General features: G+C 45.1%; 1 protein-coding gene across 4 annotated transcripts in view; it reads right to left on the reverse strand.

The window, feature by feature from the left end:
* Positions 1-316: 316 nt before the first annotated feature.
* The window catches only part of SLC8A3 (solute carrier family 8 member A3), a 214962-nt gene continuing 194421 nt past the window's right edge, over positions 317-20857 (reverse strand). For 3 of the 4 annotated variants that reach the window (XM_063117601.1, XM_063117599.1, XM_063117600.1), the window contains exons 5-8: positions 11486-11610; positions 9009-9108; positions 3578-3853; positions 317-1473 (exon numbers count right to left, since the gene is read on the reverse strand). In XM_063117601.1, coding sequence (XP_062973671.1) covers positions 1097-1473; positions 3578-3853; positions 9009-9108; positions 11486-11610 — 878 coding nt within the window. In that variant the 3' untranslated portion in view covers positions 317-1096. The remainder of the gene's footprint in view (positions 1474-3577; positions 3854-9008; positions 9109-11485; positions 11611-20857) is intronic. The other variant, XM_063117602.1, reaches the window with a different exon arrangement.

A 20857-nucleotide genomic window follows, 5' to 3' on the forward strand; every position in this document is an offset into this window, starting at 1 on the left:
CAGATTTCGAGTGGCATCTTAACGCTTCAAAGTTTTGTCATATGCACCAAAGAAACAAACAAACAGAAATAAACAATGAGAAGAGCAAATTATTTACATAAATTCATCTTCACTTAAAAAAAAGAATAACCTTCTCTTCCATCAATGGAACAAGGATCCTGTCATGATTAAAAAAACCCAAAAAAACACTTGTGCTGGTTTTCCTTGGCCCTTTCTACACCTAAGGATTATCCCAGGAAAATGGAGGGATCGTCCCTGCCTGCTCCCGGGATCCCCTGTGTGTCATTTGTGTGTGTGTGTGTGTTTTTGTTCTCTGCAGTGCCAAAAGCTTTTAAGTTAATTACACAAAGAGAATAGCCATATTCAAAATATACAAGTTACATACAATATTCTTAGAGGTCTTTCTTTTTTGGTAGCCCAGGCAGGTGAACAGATCACTACATGCTCCAGCCTTCAATGGTATTTCTCCTGAACGTGTGTGTGTGTGTGTGTGTGTGTGTTGTGTGGTTGCATTTCAAATACAACAATCTAGCACTGTAACTCTAAAATAAAGTGAAAAGAGTGAGTCTTTTCATAGACATTGTTTACCCAATGTAAAAAAAAAAACAATGAGAGATTTTCAACTGCAGTGCTGATGCTGGCATGAGGTTTGGATGTGTTTATCATTTTCAGCCCCTTTCTGAGTGCTAAAAAAAGGAAAACAGATCAAGTAAGCGTCACCACCCCTAAATTAAAACAAAAACAAAAGCAATCACCCAAATTATTTATAAGATTTCCATTTTGTAAGGCGGAGGAAGGAACAATGATGACATCAGCAGCAACATTTAACAAATGGCTACTTCAAAAGCTGCTGACATTTCTGATTTGACGGGATGGGGATCCGTGTTGGGATTGATGTGGTTGGCTTTGTTTTAATTGTTGTCTTTACTTTTATGATGATAGTTTTGCCCTTCTTAAAGCCCAGGTGTCCTTCAGTCTGGGCAGTTATGGAATCTTGATGGATAGCTGTCACTCCTGGTTTGACGACACTTTGAGGATTGGTGTCCAATGAGGTAACAAAGGAAGGGGGAAGCCCTCCCTTCTGGCTTGATCAGGCTTAAAATCCTTTGATGTAGCAATAGGCCTCCAGGGTGGCAAACAAAATGTACAGTAGCCACAAGCTCACAAAGAGCAAAGTTGTGGCCAGTCTGCACCCTTTGGGGCCTCCGAGTTCCCCTCCCAGGTGAGGCCGTCTTCGGTACAGCAGGACACTGATGCAGACGAAAGCAAAGATGGTGAACAGTGTCACGGAGAAGGCAAGGGTGCCGGCCGACACATGGAACTCCGCTCCCTGGGAAGCCCAATAGATGGCGGCCACTGACCATGCCAGTCCAATGCCCAAGAAGACGTTGACAGCATTGCTGCCAGTGACATTGCCGATGGAAGCATCTGCATACACATCTTGGACAGCGGCGGCTTTGCTAGCAAAAGTATCTGAAATAGAGAGAAGGAACCAGGGTATGAGCAACTCAGCTTCCAAAGCTAGGGAGATAGTAATGTTTATCTTAGGACATGGATGGGGAATGATGGCTCTCCAGATATTAATGGGCTGCAACTCCCAACATCCCTTACCATTGGCTATGCTGGTGAGGGCTGAGGGGAGATGCAGTCCACTAGCATCTTGAAGCACACACGTTCCCCATGCCTGCTTTAGGTAAAGATATACAACTGGCCAATGTAAGCTCGAGATACTTTTGTGGGCTGGAAGGGAAAGGGCCGGAAATTCAAGCTTCATTCTCATTAAGGTGGTGAACCTGAGTCTGGGCTAGAGCACGGCGGATGAAAGCTCAGATGACAGGGGCAGGCATCTTTGGTGTGGAAGCAAGATGGCGGCCACTCCCACTCCACCTATTGAAGCTTACCAGGTGGCACCTGAATCCTACCTCAACACTAGCGGTAGGCCAGTATCTTCCACTACACCAGGGGGCAGCAGGCTGGCTTAGGGGACAGAGGGCAGGTAACACGGCACACACAGCTCTACCCTCCGACAACCTGCTGTTACTCCGCGCGCCCCAGCACCTTCTGCTTGAGGGAGCTGCTTTACTTTCTCTAATGGCAGGGCTGTCCCTGCATAGCCATGGATGCCTCCACCCACAGGTTGATACCTGAGTGAGAATAAGACCTTAACCTAAGGGCTAATTTATACAAACAGTGGAAGGAATTCTTGTCAGCTGACCACCTTGCTTGTTTCTCAAGACTGGCTACCGTGTTCACATGTTCAGAAACTTATAACTTTCAAAGTAGTTTCAAACAGGGGGTAGTTTCAAACAACCATGTTGTTCTGTGAGATGTTTGTAATCCTGTGACAAATAATGTGAATTGCCACGAAGAGGAATCATCTGTGTATGGTTCTGTATCTGTTTTTAAGGTCATGCAAGGCTAGTATCATAGTCTCCCACCACTGCGCTATTATTACCTGATGAACATGAACTTGGGAATATATATATATTTACTAAGGTAACCAGTAGTTCTCAGTCCCCCCCACCTTTTTTTTATAAATTGCTATTTATGCAAATAGCAACTGCAACTTGCAGCCATTATATGCTTAATTTTGCACAAATTGCAGGCTCAATTCCAAGGCTTTTGGATTAATTCCTTGCAGGATCCCTCCTTGCATCTAGAAAGGCAATCAGGGGTGTGCTCCCATCAAAGCCAGCTGCAGCAGAGGCCCTTTTCGCTTGCCTGCTATTGAGAGCACTTAGATGGGCAAGTACATACTGGCCCCAAACCTCTGGCAATCGTTTGCCATCGAAAGCCTGTCAGGCCCCAACATCACAGGCTTTTAGGAAGGCTCTGAAAACCCACTTGTTTACTTTGGCCTTTCCCTGATGATGTGTGTGTGGTTTTACTGTTGTTTTTATTTAATTGTATTGGATTTATTTATTTATTTATTTATTTATTACACTTATATACCGCTCCCATAGCCAGGGCTCTCTGGGCGGTTTACAGAAATTCTAAAATTGAGGTAAAAACAAGTATACAAAATTTAAAACTCTAAAACACAGAACATACACACATAAAGCATTAAAAACTAAACATGTGGGTAATTAGGATGTGCCTCCACATGCCTGGCCAAAGAGGAAAGTCTTAACCTGGCGCCATGAAAGATAGCAGCGTTGGTGCCAGGCGAGCCTCAACAATATTTTATTGTTGTAAGCTGCCTTGTGATGGCTTCTGCCCTCAAAGGCAGCCTAGAAATACTTTAACTAACTAGCTAACTAAATGATGATGAGGCCCTGAGACTGCTTCGTCTCTTGGGTTAATCCTTAAAGAGGTACTGACAGGACTGAGGTGGGCAAAAGATAGGTCCCCTGATATTTTGGACTTCAACTTGCAGAAGGGCCAATTTTCAGGAATTCTGGGAGCTGAAGTCCAGAAATATGTGGAGATCTACCTTCTGCCCACTCCCATTATAGGAAGCTCAATGCCAAGCCGTGATAATAATTCAACATTTGCAGTTACTGCTTGAATAGTTGGATTGTGAAGGTGGGGGCATTGTGTGGAGCCGGCCGGCCATTTCCCCCGCGTGCCTCCTCACCTGGAACTGAAGTACCAAAGGCCACAAAGATAACAGCGGTCACGGAATCCTTGAGGCCAATCGTGCAGCCGAAGTGAGACGCCAGGTCCCCGATGACGGCGGTGAGCATGCCGATGATCAGGATGGAGACCACAAAGCAAGCCCAGCCGTTGCAGTACTCCGTGGGCGGGACGCAGGCGAAGAGCACCTTCCAGAAGACGGTGAGGAAGTGCATGACGTAGTCGAAGCAGGAGGGCAGGCGTTCCTCGCCGGACTCGTCCTCCTCTTCGTCCCCTGCTGCAGGAAACAGAGAGCAGGGTAGCCCAAATCAGTGGACTCTGCGGCAATCCCAACCCAGACGGCGCTTGGCGGAGGGCAGACATCCCAAGTCCTGCCCTCAGTGATCCACAGTGCCCCAGGAAGCTCTTGTGCCCAGGGCTTAGTTCTGGGATCTGAAAGGGAGGGAAAGGAAGGCCCCAGCCTGGCATGCGGGGCTAAGCAGCATCCACCTCGCTCTCCTGGCATAGCGTGCGCAGGGTGGGAGGGAAGGGGTGGGGGCGCTGGCTGCAGCCTTCAGAGAAGGAACATGCTGCCAGAGCCTGGCTCTCAGTGACAGCTGCTGACCACTGGGAAGGGCCTGGGAATCAAAGACCTCTCGTCGGCCACCCAGGGGGCAAAGGGAAACCAAGGATCCACCTCCCAGTGATCCTGTTTGCTTTTGAAAACGCACATTTGATGAAGAGGCCTTCAAGCAACCTCAACTATCATTTTCCAGTCTTTGGGTTTACGTTGTCTCCCTACCCTCCGCTGAGCTGCTGGGCTACCAACATTGATGACTCTTTGCTTCAAAAGCCCCGGAATGAAAAGAGGCACCTCAATGGACAGAGGCCATTTTCTGGAGCCCCAGAACGTGTAAGTTCTGGAGCTGTGCGAGCATTTCGTACCTGTCTCCTATCTGGCTCCAGTAGAGGAGGTGCCATAGCCAGGCTAAGGAATAAACCCATCAGGATCTGTTAGAACTGCTGTTCCTTGCTGAGCCTCTGGTTGCTGGATAGTACAGAAGCCGCCCCAGGAAGTATCCCAGCCACTACTTGAGATTGCCTAGTGTGGCCTGGGGAGGATGGGAGTTGTAGTTCAACACCTTTGGAGGGCACCATGTTGGGTGAGTTGGGGAAGTTTGGTCTGGTGCTATCTTGGACTTTGACCCCAAAGCATCTGGTCCTTCTTCCCAGCCTTGCCTTCCACCAAGCCCTCTGCTTCCTCCTGCATCTTCTCCCCGAGGCTCGGCTTCCTGGCCTAGACATTGCTGGGATTTCTTGCAACTGCTTTATTCCCTGGACCACCTACAGTTTCCCACTCTTCTGGTGGGCAGGAGCCCTGAAGTTCCTCCCAGATAGGGTGACCATGTGAAAAGGAGGACAGGGCTCCTGTATCTTTAACACTTGTATTGAAAAGGGAATTCCTGCAGGTGTCATTTGTATGCACGCAACCCCTGGTGAAATTCCCACAACTGTTAAAGCTGCAGGAGCTCTGCCCTTTTGACTAGACACAAAAGAGGGCAGGGTTCCTGCAGCTTTAACTGTTTTGATGAAGAAATTTCACCAGGTGCTGCATGCATACAAATGACACCTGCTGATATTCCTTTTTCAATACAACTGTTAACAATACAGGAGCCCTGTCCTCCTTTCCATGTGGTCACCTTATGTTAGCCTCTCTCCTTTGTATGCAGCACTTTGAATCTATCTTGCCCCTCCCAAAAGGTGCATGATGACCTGATCTTACCATGACTTACTAGGTGATGATTCCTGACAACCAGAATACCCAGATACAGATGGCCTTTAGAAAGACACAGTGAGAGGGCAGCACACTTAGGGACCACCAGAAAATACACCCTCCTCAAAGCTGAACACAGAAAAAGTCACTTTCCACTCAGTGGTCCTCATTAGCGCTGAAGCAATGAATACCTCCGTGAGCTTCACACCTTAGTCTCCTCTGCTCAGTTCTTGGGGCTTCTGGAGGGTTCACAGGGCAAAGGGGTTAAAGACAGCACTGGGCCTTCTCCACACCCTGGAAAGTCTATTTGAAAGTGGGTCAGCAACAAGGGAAGCATCTCTTAATGTCCTTAACTTTGTTCTGGTGTGACCACACTTATTACCATAGCAACAGAGGCAGCATCATGAAAATATTGAAGGCTGGTCAAGCATTCTTATTCACCTTTTCTCAGAAGAAGGGAGCAAGCAAACATTAGAAAAGGAAGGAGATTAAAAGAAATTCTTTCCTCACAATGCATGATAGTTGCATCTTGGTAACTGGGGACAGATGCTCATATACAAGACACGGGGAGCCAGGCTTCTCCCCGCCTAGGAGAAGCCAGAGGTTGAACCCATGGGATAGTGAAATACCCCCGCTGGTATTACATGATGCTCGCAAAATACTATGGTGGGTGAGGAGGAAAGGCCGCCCTCCTGCTGCAGATCTTGGAAGGCTGTCCCCCCCCCCCGCATCCATGAGAGAGAGAGAGAGAGATATTGTTTGTTTGTTTGGTGGGAGAGGGGTCCTGACAGAAAGGAGTGAGTTAGAAGGGGAGATATCCTGAAAGAGTAGGGGGAAAGAGTTAGCGTTTTCCATGAGTAGGGACAAAGAGAGAACGAGTGCCTTGGTTGAGTGAATGTTATGGTGCTGGGAGTGTGGGGTGTGAGGGACAGATAGGGAGCCTTGGGGGAGGTGATGCTGAAGGAGAGAGTGAGCAAGCTGTGTTTCAAAGGAGTGGTGTTCTATTTGGGGAACCAACCCCCACCTCTGACATGTATTCAGATCCTTCAGCATCACCAGTTTGCCTTTCTGTGAAGTGGTTTTTTGTGACTGGATGCATTCACTACAGCAGCCATTTTGTGACCACACCCATGACACTTTCTCAAATGTCCGAAAAAGGTCATAGAGCCCTACCACACTCTCTGTTCTTTCCAAGAATAAAGTTTCACAATAAAGCAATAACCTTATATGAGAATACGGTAAGGTAAGGCTTATTACTCGAGATGTACCAGACTGATTTTGCTCATTTTTGTTTAAAACTGAAGCTTGAGCAGTGTAGATATGCAGAAAAAATTGAAAGTTTGAAACAGTTCAAAGCTTGAGTCTTAACCAAACAGTATGTTTCCATGCTCTGGCTAGGAGCCTGAGGCAGTCGGAGAACTACAGCTCCCACATAGCTCTGTGCCGTGCAGGTGTGCTGGGAGAGAAACACAAAGGCGTTGTTTAAATGGATACAGTTGTTTTATACTGTTGTTTTTATATTTTTGATGGTTCTAAATTTTGTATACTTTTTAATGTTCACTGTTTTTAACTTTTGTAAACTGCCCAGAGAGCTTCGGCTATGGGGCGGTATATAAATTTAATAAATAAATAAATAAATAAGGCGGGGATGGAGGGAAGACCTTGGGTTTTGCGAGTTGAGCGTGCTCTTGAAGCGGCAGTGGACGCTCTAAGGCAGTGGCGGCAAAGACAAAGAAGCGGCCCAAGGGAAAGCCGGGTATTAAAATATGTGGGAAGAGGAAAGGCTTGAGGTCTGAAGGGAAGGAGCAAATGTTGTTGAGTGGTGAGGGGTATGAGGAAGAGAGAGCCAGAAGTCCTCAGTTGTATTGAAGAAAGAAACCTCCATACAGCTTCTGGAAGATGGACAGAGTGGGAGGCAAGGAACAGCATGCTTTTCCCCTCAGACTCCTAGTGCCCATGGCGACATAGGCTTTACACTAGTATTAGCAGATGACACCTGCACGGAATGTACTACACACTGCCAGCTGTCAGCCCTGTATTAGGAAACAGGTCTCAGTGTGGGCAAAATCCAAGACTTGCAGAGAGTGGCAAACGATAAGAAGAATCTGATCAAGAATCTGGACCTCAGCACAAAGCGTACTAGGGTAACACAAAGGGAGAGAAAATAAATTGGAGAAGCAAAAAGAATCAGCGCTGGAGAGATGAATTGGCAGCCTGATCCTAGCACAGGTCTATTTGGAAGCAAATCCCACGGACCTGAATGGTAACTTTCCCCCCAAGGATGCGTGCTTTGGGTTGCAGCCAAGGAGAATTCCCTAGCACAGTGTTCAACTAGGAAGGGAAGGGAAAGAAAACAAGAGTGCAGGAGAAGGATCAGGTGTTGAAGCGCAAACTGCCCAGAGCAAGGTGGTACCACTGCAGCCCCCTACTAGAGTGGATATGGCTGGCAGTATTTAAAAAGTCTGAAGCTAATCGTTGAGAAATCTCTGCACAGGCAAAAATCTCCGCCCAGGGCTCGTCGGGCCAATCCTGCACTCCCCTGGGCCCTCTCGCCACCTCTCAGGTCTCACTGGCTGGTCTCTGGCAAGCTCACAAATCACTCCAGCAGAAACAAGTCACAGCTGCTCATGCCTGCAGGCTTGTTGGAAATTCTCCGGGAAGAATGCGAGGAACTCCGGAAGCTAAGGGGCACTGTGAAGCATCTTGGAATAGTGTACACAGCTTGAAAAGGGAAGCAGCTGTTGATCATTTTATTCTTATCTCTCTTATATTATCTGTCCTGTGCAAAATGCATGGGCACTTTAAAAATCCAGAGGTGTCTAATCCTGGGTAAACCACTCACTCAGACTCCTAACCACAAAGGTAAGTGATTGAAAAGCAAGGCTAATGGTTGAGAACTAAAGGGAAGGTTTCCACAGTACACACAGAAATGAGCCCATGTGAAATCAGTAAGAATTCCACAGCCAATCGGAAGGAATCCCCATTAAATTCAGCTGGACTTACTCCCAGCTAAATATGCGTAGGTTTTCAGCCTAAGTGTTCTTATTTATTCTAATAGATTAATCAACTAGTCTGTTCTAGTTGATTAATCTGTGAATTAATCAGTAAGAACCAATTTAAATCACTGAGTGCTAATGCTAATGATTGGCACTGAGAATTAAGGGAACAATTCATTTAAGGCTATTTTGATCCTGTCAGATTAGTGGAATAAGAAATGGAAAAAAAAGACATTATTTAAAATAACCCTTTCTTCTAATAATGACTGGTAGCTTTTCTTGGTCAAATTGTCAGTAACCTCACAATTCCTTTAATATCTTAAAAAGTCACCTATATGAAGTTTTTGGTAATGTGCATGTTTATTAAAATATAATACATTTGTTGCATATAATGCAGGTTATTAACTAAAATTCTTTAATTGTTTAACAGCCCTAATAAACACCCATTCAATATACAACGTGCGGATGAAGAACTGCAAAATACGCAGAAAACAAAGCAAACAGGAAAAAAAATCCTTGCCAATCTGCAAAGCTGAAGCCCTCTGAGTAAGGGGCGAGCATAGTGATAGTTTGTGCTAGCCACAGTAGTAATGAATCTCTCTCTCTCTCCCTCTCCCCCACCCCTTCTCTCTCTGTGAGTGATGGCTGCCTTGGTTGAGTCACAGGCACTTGCCCTGTCTCACCTGCACTGACGGTAATGGCTTCCATGAACTGGTCTCGCCACGAATGTGTCCCTACAACCAAGGCCAGGTTTGTCTTCCTGATGAGCTTGTCCACTGTATTCTGTCAATGTCAGGAACACACAAAAAGCAAGGTTAGAAAAGGCCCCCCAGTAGGAGAACTTCACAACACAGACCTTATTGGCCCCGTTCAGACAACACGCTAAACCATGCTGCTTAACCACAAAATGGTTAACGGAATGCATTCCATTAACCATTTTGTGGTTAAGCAGCATGGTTTAGTGTGTTGTCTGAACAGGGCCATTGATGGCTTAAGCCATCAGCTTAAATGACAGTGCAGCCCTAACACATGCCTACCCAGAAATAAGTCCCACTGATTTCCATTAGGCTTACTCCCAGGTAGGTGGGTATAGAACTGCAGCCTGAAAGGCATAGAATCAAACCATCAATAAGCACATCACTAAGGCTTGTTTCGTGAGAACAAACTTGTACTTCTTTGCACAAAGTCACATCAGTTTTGGGCAGTTGCCTTGCTAAAAGGCTACTGTGTCAATTAACAACAGTAGGGTGTTTTGGGTGTTTTTTCATTCATACAGCTCTCTCCCCTTCTTGCTCAACAGCATTCCTGTTTCCCAGCAATTTCTCTCTCTCTCCACAGAGGGTATCATAGAATCATAGAATCATAGAATAGCAGAGTTGGAAGGGGCCTACAAGGCCATCGAGTCCAACCCCCTGGGTACTTCCAGATGAGGCTTTCATTAAGCACGTAAGAAGAGCCCTACTGGATCAGACCAAGGGTCCATCTAGTTCAGCACCCTGTTCACACAGGGGCCAACCAGCTGCTCACAGGAAACCCACAAGGAGGACATGAGTGCAAGAACACACTCCTGCTCATGTTTCCCAGCAACTGTGTACATAGGCAGACTGCTTCTGACTTTGGAGGTAGCATGTAGCCATCAGAACTAATAGCCATTGACAACCTTTTCCTCCATGAATTTGTCTAATTGTGCGATTGACCTGCTTCATTCACAGAATTTTACAGGGGGTCCAGACAATGACAACTTCCCATTTGTAGCCCTTACTAGACAAAACCCACTAAGGAAAACCGGACAGAATAACCAGAAGCACTGCATGGCATTTCCCCCCTCTTCCCATTGGATCCATCAGTTCCCATTCATAACTGTGGGAGGCCAGTAGACTCAGGCCCCTGGCTAGAGCTTTGCCTGTGCCTTGGCAGAACTGGCCCCTGTAGAGATGGGCTCCTTGCTAAAACCACTTCGTAAATGCATGAGCCCGGCCTTGGCATTCCAAGAGGAAATCAGCTTGTCTGAGCTAGGCATGGGCTTGAGCCCTGGTTCAAGTGTGTTTGTTGTTCCACAGATGAACCACAGATACTTGTTTGTGGCTTTCAGTGGGAATAGTGCCCATTCTATATTAGTAATACTGCAGAACAGGGAACTGCCATGTTGGGACCCAAAGAAAGGAAGGCCGAAGAACAGACGAAGGGGTAGGTTTAGCAAGGTAAGCGTCCCTTGATGGTAGTGATCAGCAATTGCACACCCTAGGAAGGAATCTGACCCACTCCCCAGTTTCCAGACCCAAAATGCAAGAGAGGGGTGGGATTAGTAGTGGCTGGGGCAGCAACTTTTTGTGGGAGGGGATCTGCTTGGGACTTTAACACACTACTCCCTGCCCCCTTTACAGTTGTTGTCTATGGCTGTGTTTACTGACTGCACAGATGCAGCTATCTGGGCCCTAAAGCACAATATGTGTTACCAGCTTTTCTTTTGTGTGAATTCATATTGAAAAACACAATACTGCATACTTCTTTCTGGTGACATATTTGCCTTCTGCTTAGGCTAAATTTGCATCCATTCAAATGAATGGATGGTGACAACTCTTTTTAGTTGGACATGACCATATCATGTTTGGGTACATCTGATTCTCAACGGGCCTGTTCAGACAACACACTAAGCCATGGTTAGGCCGCTAACCTTTTTGCAGCAAGTTGTTAGTGAACATGAGTAAGCCGTGGTTATGTAGCCACCATGGTTAGGAACAGTTCACATCACATGCCAAGCCATAATGTTTAGCTCAAAAGGTTTAACCACTGTGGCTTAGCATGTTGTTTGAACAGGGTCATACAATGTATTTTGGATTCAGGACTGGCTAGCTCCATTTTCAGTAGTCATAGATTAGGAGAGGGTTGTGGGGCTGCCCAGTTCTCTAATATTGTGGCAATAATGTGCCCATCCACCGGGTCTCCTCTCACATCTTTCTTCAGACTTCTCACCTCCCCTTCCTCTCCTCCATCGCCTCATCCCTGTTCTCATTGTCTTCTTTCCTCTCTCTGTCCTGCACCGGCATTCCTTTTTGCACACTGTTCTTTTCTCTCTCCTTCCATTTTGGCCTCACTTGCCCATCCTTTCTTCCTCCTGTAGTTCCCTCCCTCCCAAAGAGTCTTGGTACCCAGCACTGACCTTGAATTCATAGGACTCTTCAATGATGACCTCCAGCTTGGGATGCTCGCCCAGTATTGGCTTCCCCATTTCTGCAATACGTTTGGCTTCCTCTTCTTCCATTGTCAGCTTCCTTTCTGCCACTTCTGTGGAAAAAGTGTCAACATGCAGAGAATGTCCTCCGCATTTCCAACATAGGGCAGAGGACAAAAGAGCTGGGAAGGGCAGGCAGGGGTTCGTTTACTGCTGGCCTCCCTTACAAGCACCATGTAACAAATCCCATGAAGGGAATGGGAAGGTGGCTTACTTTAAATTGAAGGTGCTGTTTGTGAAATACATTGGGGGTTGAGGGTGAGGATTTGATACTATTTACCTGAGGCAGTCAGATATTGGTCAAAATATGGAGGAAGATTCAGCCAAACATGGGGTTGGATGTAGGAGAAGGTCCCTCCACCTGATTTTTGGGGATCCCCATCACCATAACCCACCCCATTCAGAGGGTCTCTCAACTCTCCGTGTAGTACTTTCAAGGCGCTGGAAGGGCTGCTGTGGGAAGGAAGGGTAGGGAAGCCACTTCCATCAGCACAGTTGATCCAGCGTAAGTCTGGATTCAACCCATGGAGTTGAAACATTGGTGTGGATTCAGCTGAAACATGGAGGTAGCTTCAGCCAAACATTTTTTTTTTCTTCCTGTGGCTTTTTCTCCCCTCTCCCCCATTTTTAGTGTGGTGAGATCAAAAGGAAACCATGTTGTTGTAAGAGTAAGATCACTCTGCATTATTATTATTATTATTAACTATTATTATTATTTTAAAAAAACATTGCTTGCTGAAAATGATAGAACTAGTTTCATTCATTTCTTTATTTACAGTCAACAGACCAATATAAAACAAGGAGATACACCGTTATATAAAGCAATACAAAGTGGGGATAAGGAAGTAAGAGGGAGTGTTACAAAACCACTAAAGATACTAGATTGTTATTTTATGGTGTTTGGGAAGGGAACAGATAGAACTAGTAGTTTTAATCCTCCACCTTTTGAACAGTATATTTGTATTACTTATTTTCTAAGGCCACAATCCAGCATGGAGTTGGAAACATTTAACCCACTGAAGTAAAAGTCTCAAGCATCTGTAACTTTGTGCTGGATTGTGGATTTAACAATTTTAATATGGATTTTGTTTGTTAATTGCTTTGCTTCTTGCTGAAAAGTTACTAATACATTGATTAACTAAATGAGGTCCATTTCATGGTGTTCCTAGGTTATGAAATCATCATGTTGTGGGTGTTGGTTTCCAATGACCAGAAAATGCCCAACTAGATGATGTCAACACCTGGGGCAAATGATCTTACATGCTACAAGGGAGAAGAAGAGAAGCTGACAGGCAGATGCTGCTTATATCAGCAGCCCCACATCACACATCATGCGTAGCTCCATACACAGGAGAACATCATCTTGTGAACTAGAAACTTATTTCCCAAAATGTCAAATGAGTAAAGTAAGCAAAAGAATTTATTCTTTTGGGATGGCGCTAATCCTATGAGTTTGCCAAAAGCAGTGATCCGGTGAAATACCACCTAATATGTTTTGTTTTATGAAAAGTAAGTCACGATTTCAGTAAGCAAATACAAGAACTCAATACAAAGTGAATTTACTGAGGAAAGGAAATGGTTATGGCTGTCTACAGCATTAAGTGTTGCCATCGTGGCTGGGGAGACATGAATGCATCTATTATTTCTTTCTCTTTCCAACAGAAAAGTCCTTTCCTGAAAACTTCAATGTCCATGTGTGCTTTCTGTGTTTGCAATGAAGAAGAGATTTCCCCCACTGATTAGGTTATACCACTTGGCAGTCAGTTCAACTCAGAATTGAACACTCATGAAAACACTTATGTGCATATATACCAGATCGCCTAATTATGATATGTGTTCATGAGTGCACACGAACGGATTTTATCCTATGCTTTTCTTTATCTCATGTTGCAGTTTTCTTCTCATTTCTTTTAAGTCTACAAGAAGAAATAAGCTATTCAGGAATGAAGAGATTTTAATCTTCTCATAGTGAGGTGAAAGTTTAATCAACGTGAACGCTGGGAAAACTCTTTATCTTTAGGATAGGGAGGGATAACAAATGAAAATGCATTAGACCAGCATTCCCCAATGTGGGGCCTCTAGATATTTTGGACTACAATTCCCATCATCCCTGCCATCGGCCATGCTGGTTGGGTATGATGGAATTACACTCCAAATCATCTGGAGGGCATTATGCTGGGAAAGGCTGCCCTAATGCATCCACACATCTCGATTTGTTATCCATCCCCATCCTCAAGATAAGACTTTCCTGAGCCTTCACTTTAGAGGCATCAACACCATGTGCTGGAGCTTAGAAGTGGCTCAAGGATGGATCTTGCTGTGGTTAGCATAATAAGGGTTTTCAACGAAATTGCTAGCAAACTCAGCAACTGGGCAAAGGTTAGCTTCACAGAATTTCTGGAGTCTATTTTCCCCCAGACACAATTTCTCTGTGTGGGTGAAAAGACATTCAAAATGCCCTGAAAAGACTGGAAATTGCTGGGATCTTTCTAGAAGCTTCTAGGTAGGGATGTATGGATTATGTAAAATCTGCCTGCATTTCACAGATTGTCAGGTGCCTTTTGTTCCAACATCCACTCATTGATGGAATCAGATTTTTTTCCAATTTCCCAAATATGCGCAGATCCCCTTCAAATGCACAAATCTCTCTCAAATGTGCATTTTTATTCTTTAACCTATGGGGGAAATGTGCATTTTCAACTGTTTTTTTTATTTTAGATATTTTTCTAGGACTAAATTTGTATAACATTCTAGCAAGTAAAACAAAAACAAAAAGGTCCCCACGTCCTTAGAATCCATGTGACTCTGGAAAAGCCAGCCTGATGTGGAAGCTCCAGGATACGATTCATAGAAATCCGAACTCATTTGATTCCATTGTGGATTCCTTCAACATGCCTACTTCTAGGCTTCCCTGTGATGCCAAAGAGTGAAATGGCCTAGAGACCTCTGTGTGCTTTGTACCCCTTCTGGTGCACATAGGATCCTTTCCACCCTCACATCCAAGGTATTGGAAATGACACCATGCCCCATGCTGGAAGGATGCAAGAGATGGGTAGATCTCTAGGCCCCTCAATAAACTTGATGTCACTTGGTGTGTAAAGCGTTCTTCAGGCTGCAGTGAATCTTGCCACCTTTCTGATGTTGATCATACTCTCTGACCACCCGCTTTACATTACTGAATGTGACCTGTTGTCTTGGCTTGGGTTGGGCCCCAGGGGAAGCAACTCAAGGAAGTTCTGGTAGCAGGAAGCTATGACTGGCGAAGGAAGGGTCAGTTCAGTCAGAACCTAAGCCAGATAAATAGGAGCACAGCAAGGCAGAGATGAATAGCAGCTTGGACAGTGCTATGCAGGAGCTGCTAGGCTGGGACAGTTCCCCATGAAAAGAGCTGTTGTTCTAGCAAGGGGCTGAGGTCAGCTCAGGTCTCTCAGAAGTTCTACATCCCACTGGGTACTGACTAAAACCTCACTCATTTACATGGCCTTCTCTACTGCCTCCTGTCCACTTATGGAATGCAATGAAAAGTGAAGGAGGGATATTTGGAAGGTAAACTTGTCACTTCAAGGGGTGCAAGTGCACAGAACCCCTGGCCCGCCTCATGAATGCCAAGTTCGTTGATTTCATTTACATCCTGCCTTTCTGCCAAAAATGGCACCCAAGGCCCATGTCTAGCTACTGCTTGACAGTATCCTATGAATTCTTCCTTCCCCAGCACTATTCACTAAAGCAAGAAAACATGATCCAGCTTGTCTGGCATTTTCTTGAGAAATATGTTACCACTTCTGTTAATGCCAAAAGTGTTTGTGACTGTATTCTATAGAACATCAACGTACATAGACATTTGCAGAACACCAGTTATGAGTCCTTCCCTCACAGAGTTTGCAGTCTACATTTTTGACAAGTCAGGGGGAAAACACATGGGGAATTCAGAAGGAAGCAAAGGGCAGCAAGGGATCAATGTAAGCAAAATCAATAAATGAAACATCTGATTGAAATATGCCAATCTATCTGGTGAGGTTTGCACAATCTTGCACAACTTACATTGTGCACAGTAAACTTTCAGAATTTGCTTTGCTGTTTCATGGAATTTCAGTGTTAGAAAAGATGTTTACAGAGAACTGTCCTTGTCCGTGGTGCTGATGACAACTACTAGCTGAAGCAACGGCAAGGCAGAAATTAAGGTCTGGTTCACACAATCAATTCTTATGTGGGCATTTTGTGGCAAAGCCAGAGAAGTTAATATTATCAAGGAGTTATTGTGTCAAGGTGACCAGTATCATGAATGCTTTGGTGTGTGTCAGAATTGCAAATATGGGTTGAGCCAGCAGTAGATTGCCCAGTCGCCATGCTAGAAAAGAGAAGTTATGGTGGATTCATCCTATAAAAGGACTCCTGACTGAACCATTGGTAGCCTGAATGGATCCAGCTGGAATAACCCTCCTTCCAGCTTACTAGGCAAGGCAAGAAGAGACTCAGACCAGGGACCTCACACTATCAGCCCATGAAGAGCCCCCGGAAAGATGGGGTCAGAGTTCCCACTGCTGAAACAACCTGAGTGACTTCAGCTTGGGGCAGCCCCATGGCCAGGGGCTACTTTAAAAGCTATTCATCCCAAGGGTGGCTGCTGAAGAATGAAGCCTTCAGTCACCAACATCTTTAAATTTCCTAGAGCTCTCTAGTTACAGCTGTTGCTTTGTATTGGCCACAGGTAGATGAAGTGGTCCACCTAGAATTCAATAGGTCCACTCTCCTTTCCAGATCCAGTTCATTCAGAGAGCTGACCAATCAACTCTGCAGGCAACTCCTTCTGCTTCATTAGCACTGAGTTGCTTCAGATACGATACAGGGAGCATGTCAGACTTTTGTAAATTCCCCTGCATGTGCAATACTATACACACTCACTAGGGAGCAAGCGCCATTGAACACAGTGAGGCTTGCTTTCAAGTAAACATGCTATGTGCAACCATCACCATGCTGAAGCAGCTTCTGGTCATAAGAGTTGTAATCGTCACTATTGTTAGAATTTAGACCATGCCTTTCTATTAGAAATATTCAAGACAGCTAAACAATGGTCCCATAAAAATGTGAATGATAAAAGTTTGCCATTAAAATTATCCTTTTAAAGAATAAACAAATAATCTTCAGCAGAAAGGATCATAATAGGGATAAATGCCAAGTTCTACAACTAGGAAATAGAAACCGAATGCACAGTTACAAGATGGGGGATACTTGGCTCAGCAATACTACAAGCAAGAAGGGTCCTGGAATTGTTGTAGATCACAAGCTGAATATGAGCCAATATTGTGATGTGGCTGCAAAAAAAGCAAATACTATTTTGGGCTGCATTAATAGTAGTATAGCTTTCAAATCATGCAAGGTACTGGTTCCCCTCTATTCGGCACTGGTTAGGCCTCATCTTGAGTATTGTGTCCAGTTCTGGGCACCATTCTTCAAGAAGGATGCAGATAAGCTGGAGCATGTTCAGAGGAGGGCAACCAGGATGATCAGGGGTCTGGAAACAAAGCCCTATGAGGAGAGACTGAAAAACTGGGCATGTTAGCCTGGAGAAGAGAAGATTAAGAGGAGACATGACAGCACTCTTCAAATACTTGAAAGGTTGTCACACAGAGGAGGGACAGGATCTCTTCTTGATCATCCCAGAATGCAGGACACAGACTAATAGGCTCAAATTGCAGGAAGCAGATTCTGGCTGGACATCAGGAAAAACTTCCTGACTATTAGAGCAGGTGACAATGGAACCAATTATGTAGGGAGGTCGTGGGCTCTCCCACACTAGAGGCATTCAAGAGGCAGCTGGATGGCCATCTGTCAGGTATGCTTTAATGCAGATTCCTGCATTGAGCAGGGGGTTGGACTCAATGGCCTTATATGCCCCTTCCAACTCTACTATTCTATTATTCTATGATAACACCAACAGCAGTCAAAAATTCCAGTTGTCAATTAGGAGGCAAGATGTTTCTTTTTTAAAAAAGCAAAGTTGGTGGAATTTTGTTTTTAAAGGTCTTGGCTGCCTGCTGAAGGGTGAGCAGTAATGGAGGTAGGTGGACTTCCCTCCAGAGGGCAATCCAGGTGCAACCAGCCAGCCCGTGTCACATATGGAATGACCTACAATGGTACTTGGCAAGAGCAGTAGAGTTAGTAGCTATTGTCATTAGTGTGTGTGCCCTCGTCCTTAGAATATTCTCCTTTTACCCTTCTCAGCTGAATCTGGTGAACTGGCACATAAAGGAAACCTAACAAAGAAGGCTAGACCATGTAGGTAGCTTTATAAGAATTTCTCTTGGATTTACAAAGACTTCAGGTCATTTTGGGAGCATGATATGCTTCACATGATGGGGCTTATAAATCCTGCATGGACTCCCGCAGGCCTTATATTCTCCTCCAGAAATTATTCAGAGGCTAAAAGCCCTGCACAGGCTCTATACATCTTGAAAAGTTTGCTTCAACTCCAAAGCGCTGCCTGACTACAAAGATTACTAACTTTGCAAAAGCCAGCACAATTTACAAAACATGCAAGGATCCCTGTTTTGGGAGATGCCACATTCATCTGCCACTTCAGCAGAGACAAATCCATCCACCTTTTGAAGTCAATCATATGGTGAAGTGTTGCTGCCTCTTTTGTATGCTTTCAGCGAGTGTTCCAGATTGGGGAATTCCCCCTCCCCAGCCATGCTGCATGAATGAGGAATATTTCCACAAAAGAATAGAAACTAGCTGTATCTATGAATGGCAGGATTCTAATCCTCTCATGCTTTTCTATGTGTTAGAAGGAGTCAGTGGGCAAGACCAGATGTTGTATATTCCTTAGCAGTCGGGTCATCACTATCCAAAAGACGATTTTCAGTTATCAGCATCTTAGAAACCTCAAGGTTTCTGCACCAGCCAAATCTAGTAGGTACAGCTATACCCGGCAAGGGCCAGTTGTTCCTGCTTGACATGTATCTGCTAAAGATGAGGCCCCAGTCAGAAAAGAAGTGGACACCCCAGCTCAGCACCACCAGCAGGATTGAATACATCAAGATTCAAAACCAGACTTTTAATAGCTAAAGACCCTCAGCCCTCAGCCTGGACAGACAAATCTGTCTGTTTAAGTTTCTACCACATTCATTTTCAAATAAATAAATAAATCTCAAGTTCTTTTCATCTTGTCTAAGAATAAATTTATGAATTTAGATGAGAAATGAGAAAACTTCTCACCCATTCCTTGTAATGGTGCTGGTAACTAGATATTATCATATTCGGGAACACCTGCATAGGAATAATTTATTTGGTTTAACAAATCCTTCAGGCACTTTAACTCCAGTTCTCACATCATAGCTACTAAGTAGAGGCTACATTAAATTGCTCCATGGCAGAGGCTGTGGGCTTATAGTAAATTATGTAGGTTGGTAAACCTCTTGGTAAACTGGATGAATTTCTGTATACTGCAGGGGGGGCGGGGAATGCCCTCCAAAGGTCTGATTGGACATGGGGCAGTGGGGGGGGGGGAATACAACCTGGTCTGTGATCCTTGCCTTTATTTATTTACATTTATATACCACCCCATAGCCAAATATCTCTGGGCAGTTTACAAAGGTTAAAAACAGTGAACATTTAAAACAAATATACAAAAATTTAAAACCATCAAAACCATAAAAACAACAGTATCCATTTAAAACCTTTACTGGGGTCAGTTAAAAACTCAGCATATGTTGTTAAATGCCCGGGAGAAGAGAAAAGTCTTGACCTGGTGCTGAAAAGATAACAATGTTGGTGCCAGGCAAGCAGGTCAGCGGAATCATTCCATAATTGGGGGGCCACCACTGAAAAGGCCCTCTTCCTTGTTGCCATCCTCCAAGCTTCCCTCGGAGGAGGACCTTAGATGTTGAGCATAGTGTACGGGTAGGTTCATATCGGGAGAGGCGTTCCATCAGGTATTGTGGTCCCAAGCAGTGTAAGGCTTTATAGGTTAAAACCAGCACAGTGAATTGGGCTCGGAAACGTATAGGCAGCCAATGCAAGCGGGCCAGAATCGGTCTTATATGTTTGAACCTTCTGATTCCTTGCTTTCCTTTTGTCTGTATCTTCCCCACTTCTTCTTCACTCCTGCCCCTTAGCTAGGCATGTGTAGTGCTGACCAGGCTGCCATATATGCAGCCATCATCCAGAATGGGAGGCATAATGAGCATGCTGGCTGTACAACTCCCCAGCTGTTTCCAAGCATTTATTTATTTATTTATTTATTCATTGCATTTCTATACCGCCCAATAGCCGAAGCATGTGCAGCCCGTGTGCAAGGAGTGGGCTGACTGGTGGCTATCACTATGGGAAGCATCCATTGAAGTTATTCTGCTATTGCAAAAGTTTCTACGACTTGTGGAACCCCCCATTTTCATCCTGGCACAAGTGTCAAATCAAATACTTCAATTCTGCTTGCGTAAGCTGCTACACCAGCCGTTGCAGGAGCCATTGCACAAGCCAGTGCACAGCAGTTGCACAACTCATTGGGACTTCATCAGCTGTTGCTCACACGGATCACTTGCACTAGTGAACCTCTTTTAGCCCAAGGGCCAAAATCAATTTCAAAGAAACTCTCAAGGGGGGGGGGTGTATTCCAGAGGTGGGTGGGACTGAAAACAAAGCAGCGAGGCGGGGGGAGAAAGGGCAGGTCCAAAAAACCAGGATATATTCACTTAAAGCTCTTACTGCCAGTGACTAAGACTTGGGAGGGGCATTTAAGCTTTTTAGAATGGGGGGAAATGTGCAAATGCCGGGGAACCACAAATGATGGGGGAAGGGAGTGGGTTCATGAGGAGGCATGGCCACCTGGGAACCCAGGTGGGGCAGATCATGACCTCAAGCAGGCCAGATTTGGCCCACAGGCCTGAGGTTCAACCCTCCTGTGCTAGTGCTCATGCAGTGCGTATGGCGCCCCCTACTGGGCCCGTTGCAGCAGTGCTTTCGGCAGTTTGTGTGCGCAGCTGAGGTCTACCGGGGGTGTGGGGGGGAAAGGGAGTTCAAGGGTTCTGCTGAGCTCTTTGGGAATCTCCTTCTTGCCTCTTCAGCTGCCCATGCCGTTACACCCCATCTGCACTATCCATAAAGAGGGAGACGCTGCCTTATTCAAGGGCCCCTTTGGGAGCTGTTTGGAGAGGAGGCTTCCGAAGTGACTACACCTGCCCACGCCCACTCCTGCATCCTCAACACTCTCTCTTCTCCTGTTGCCTACAACTTACAGATTATTATTATTATTAATAATAATAATAATAAAATTTCTTACCCGCCTCTCCGTTTGGATTG

The sequence above is a fragment of the Elgaria multicarinata genome, chromosome 2 (assembly GCF_023053635.1).
Source record: "Elgaria multicarinata webbii isolate HBS135686 ecotype San Diego chromosome 2, rElgMul1.1.pri, whole genome shotgun sequence".
NCBI classification, from domain to species: Eukaryota; Metazoa; Chordata; class Lepidosauria; order Squamata; family Anguidae; genus Elgaria; species Elgaria multicarinata.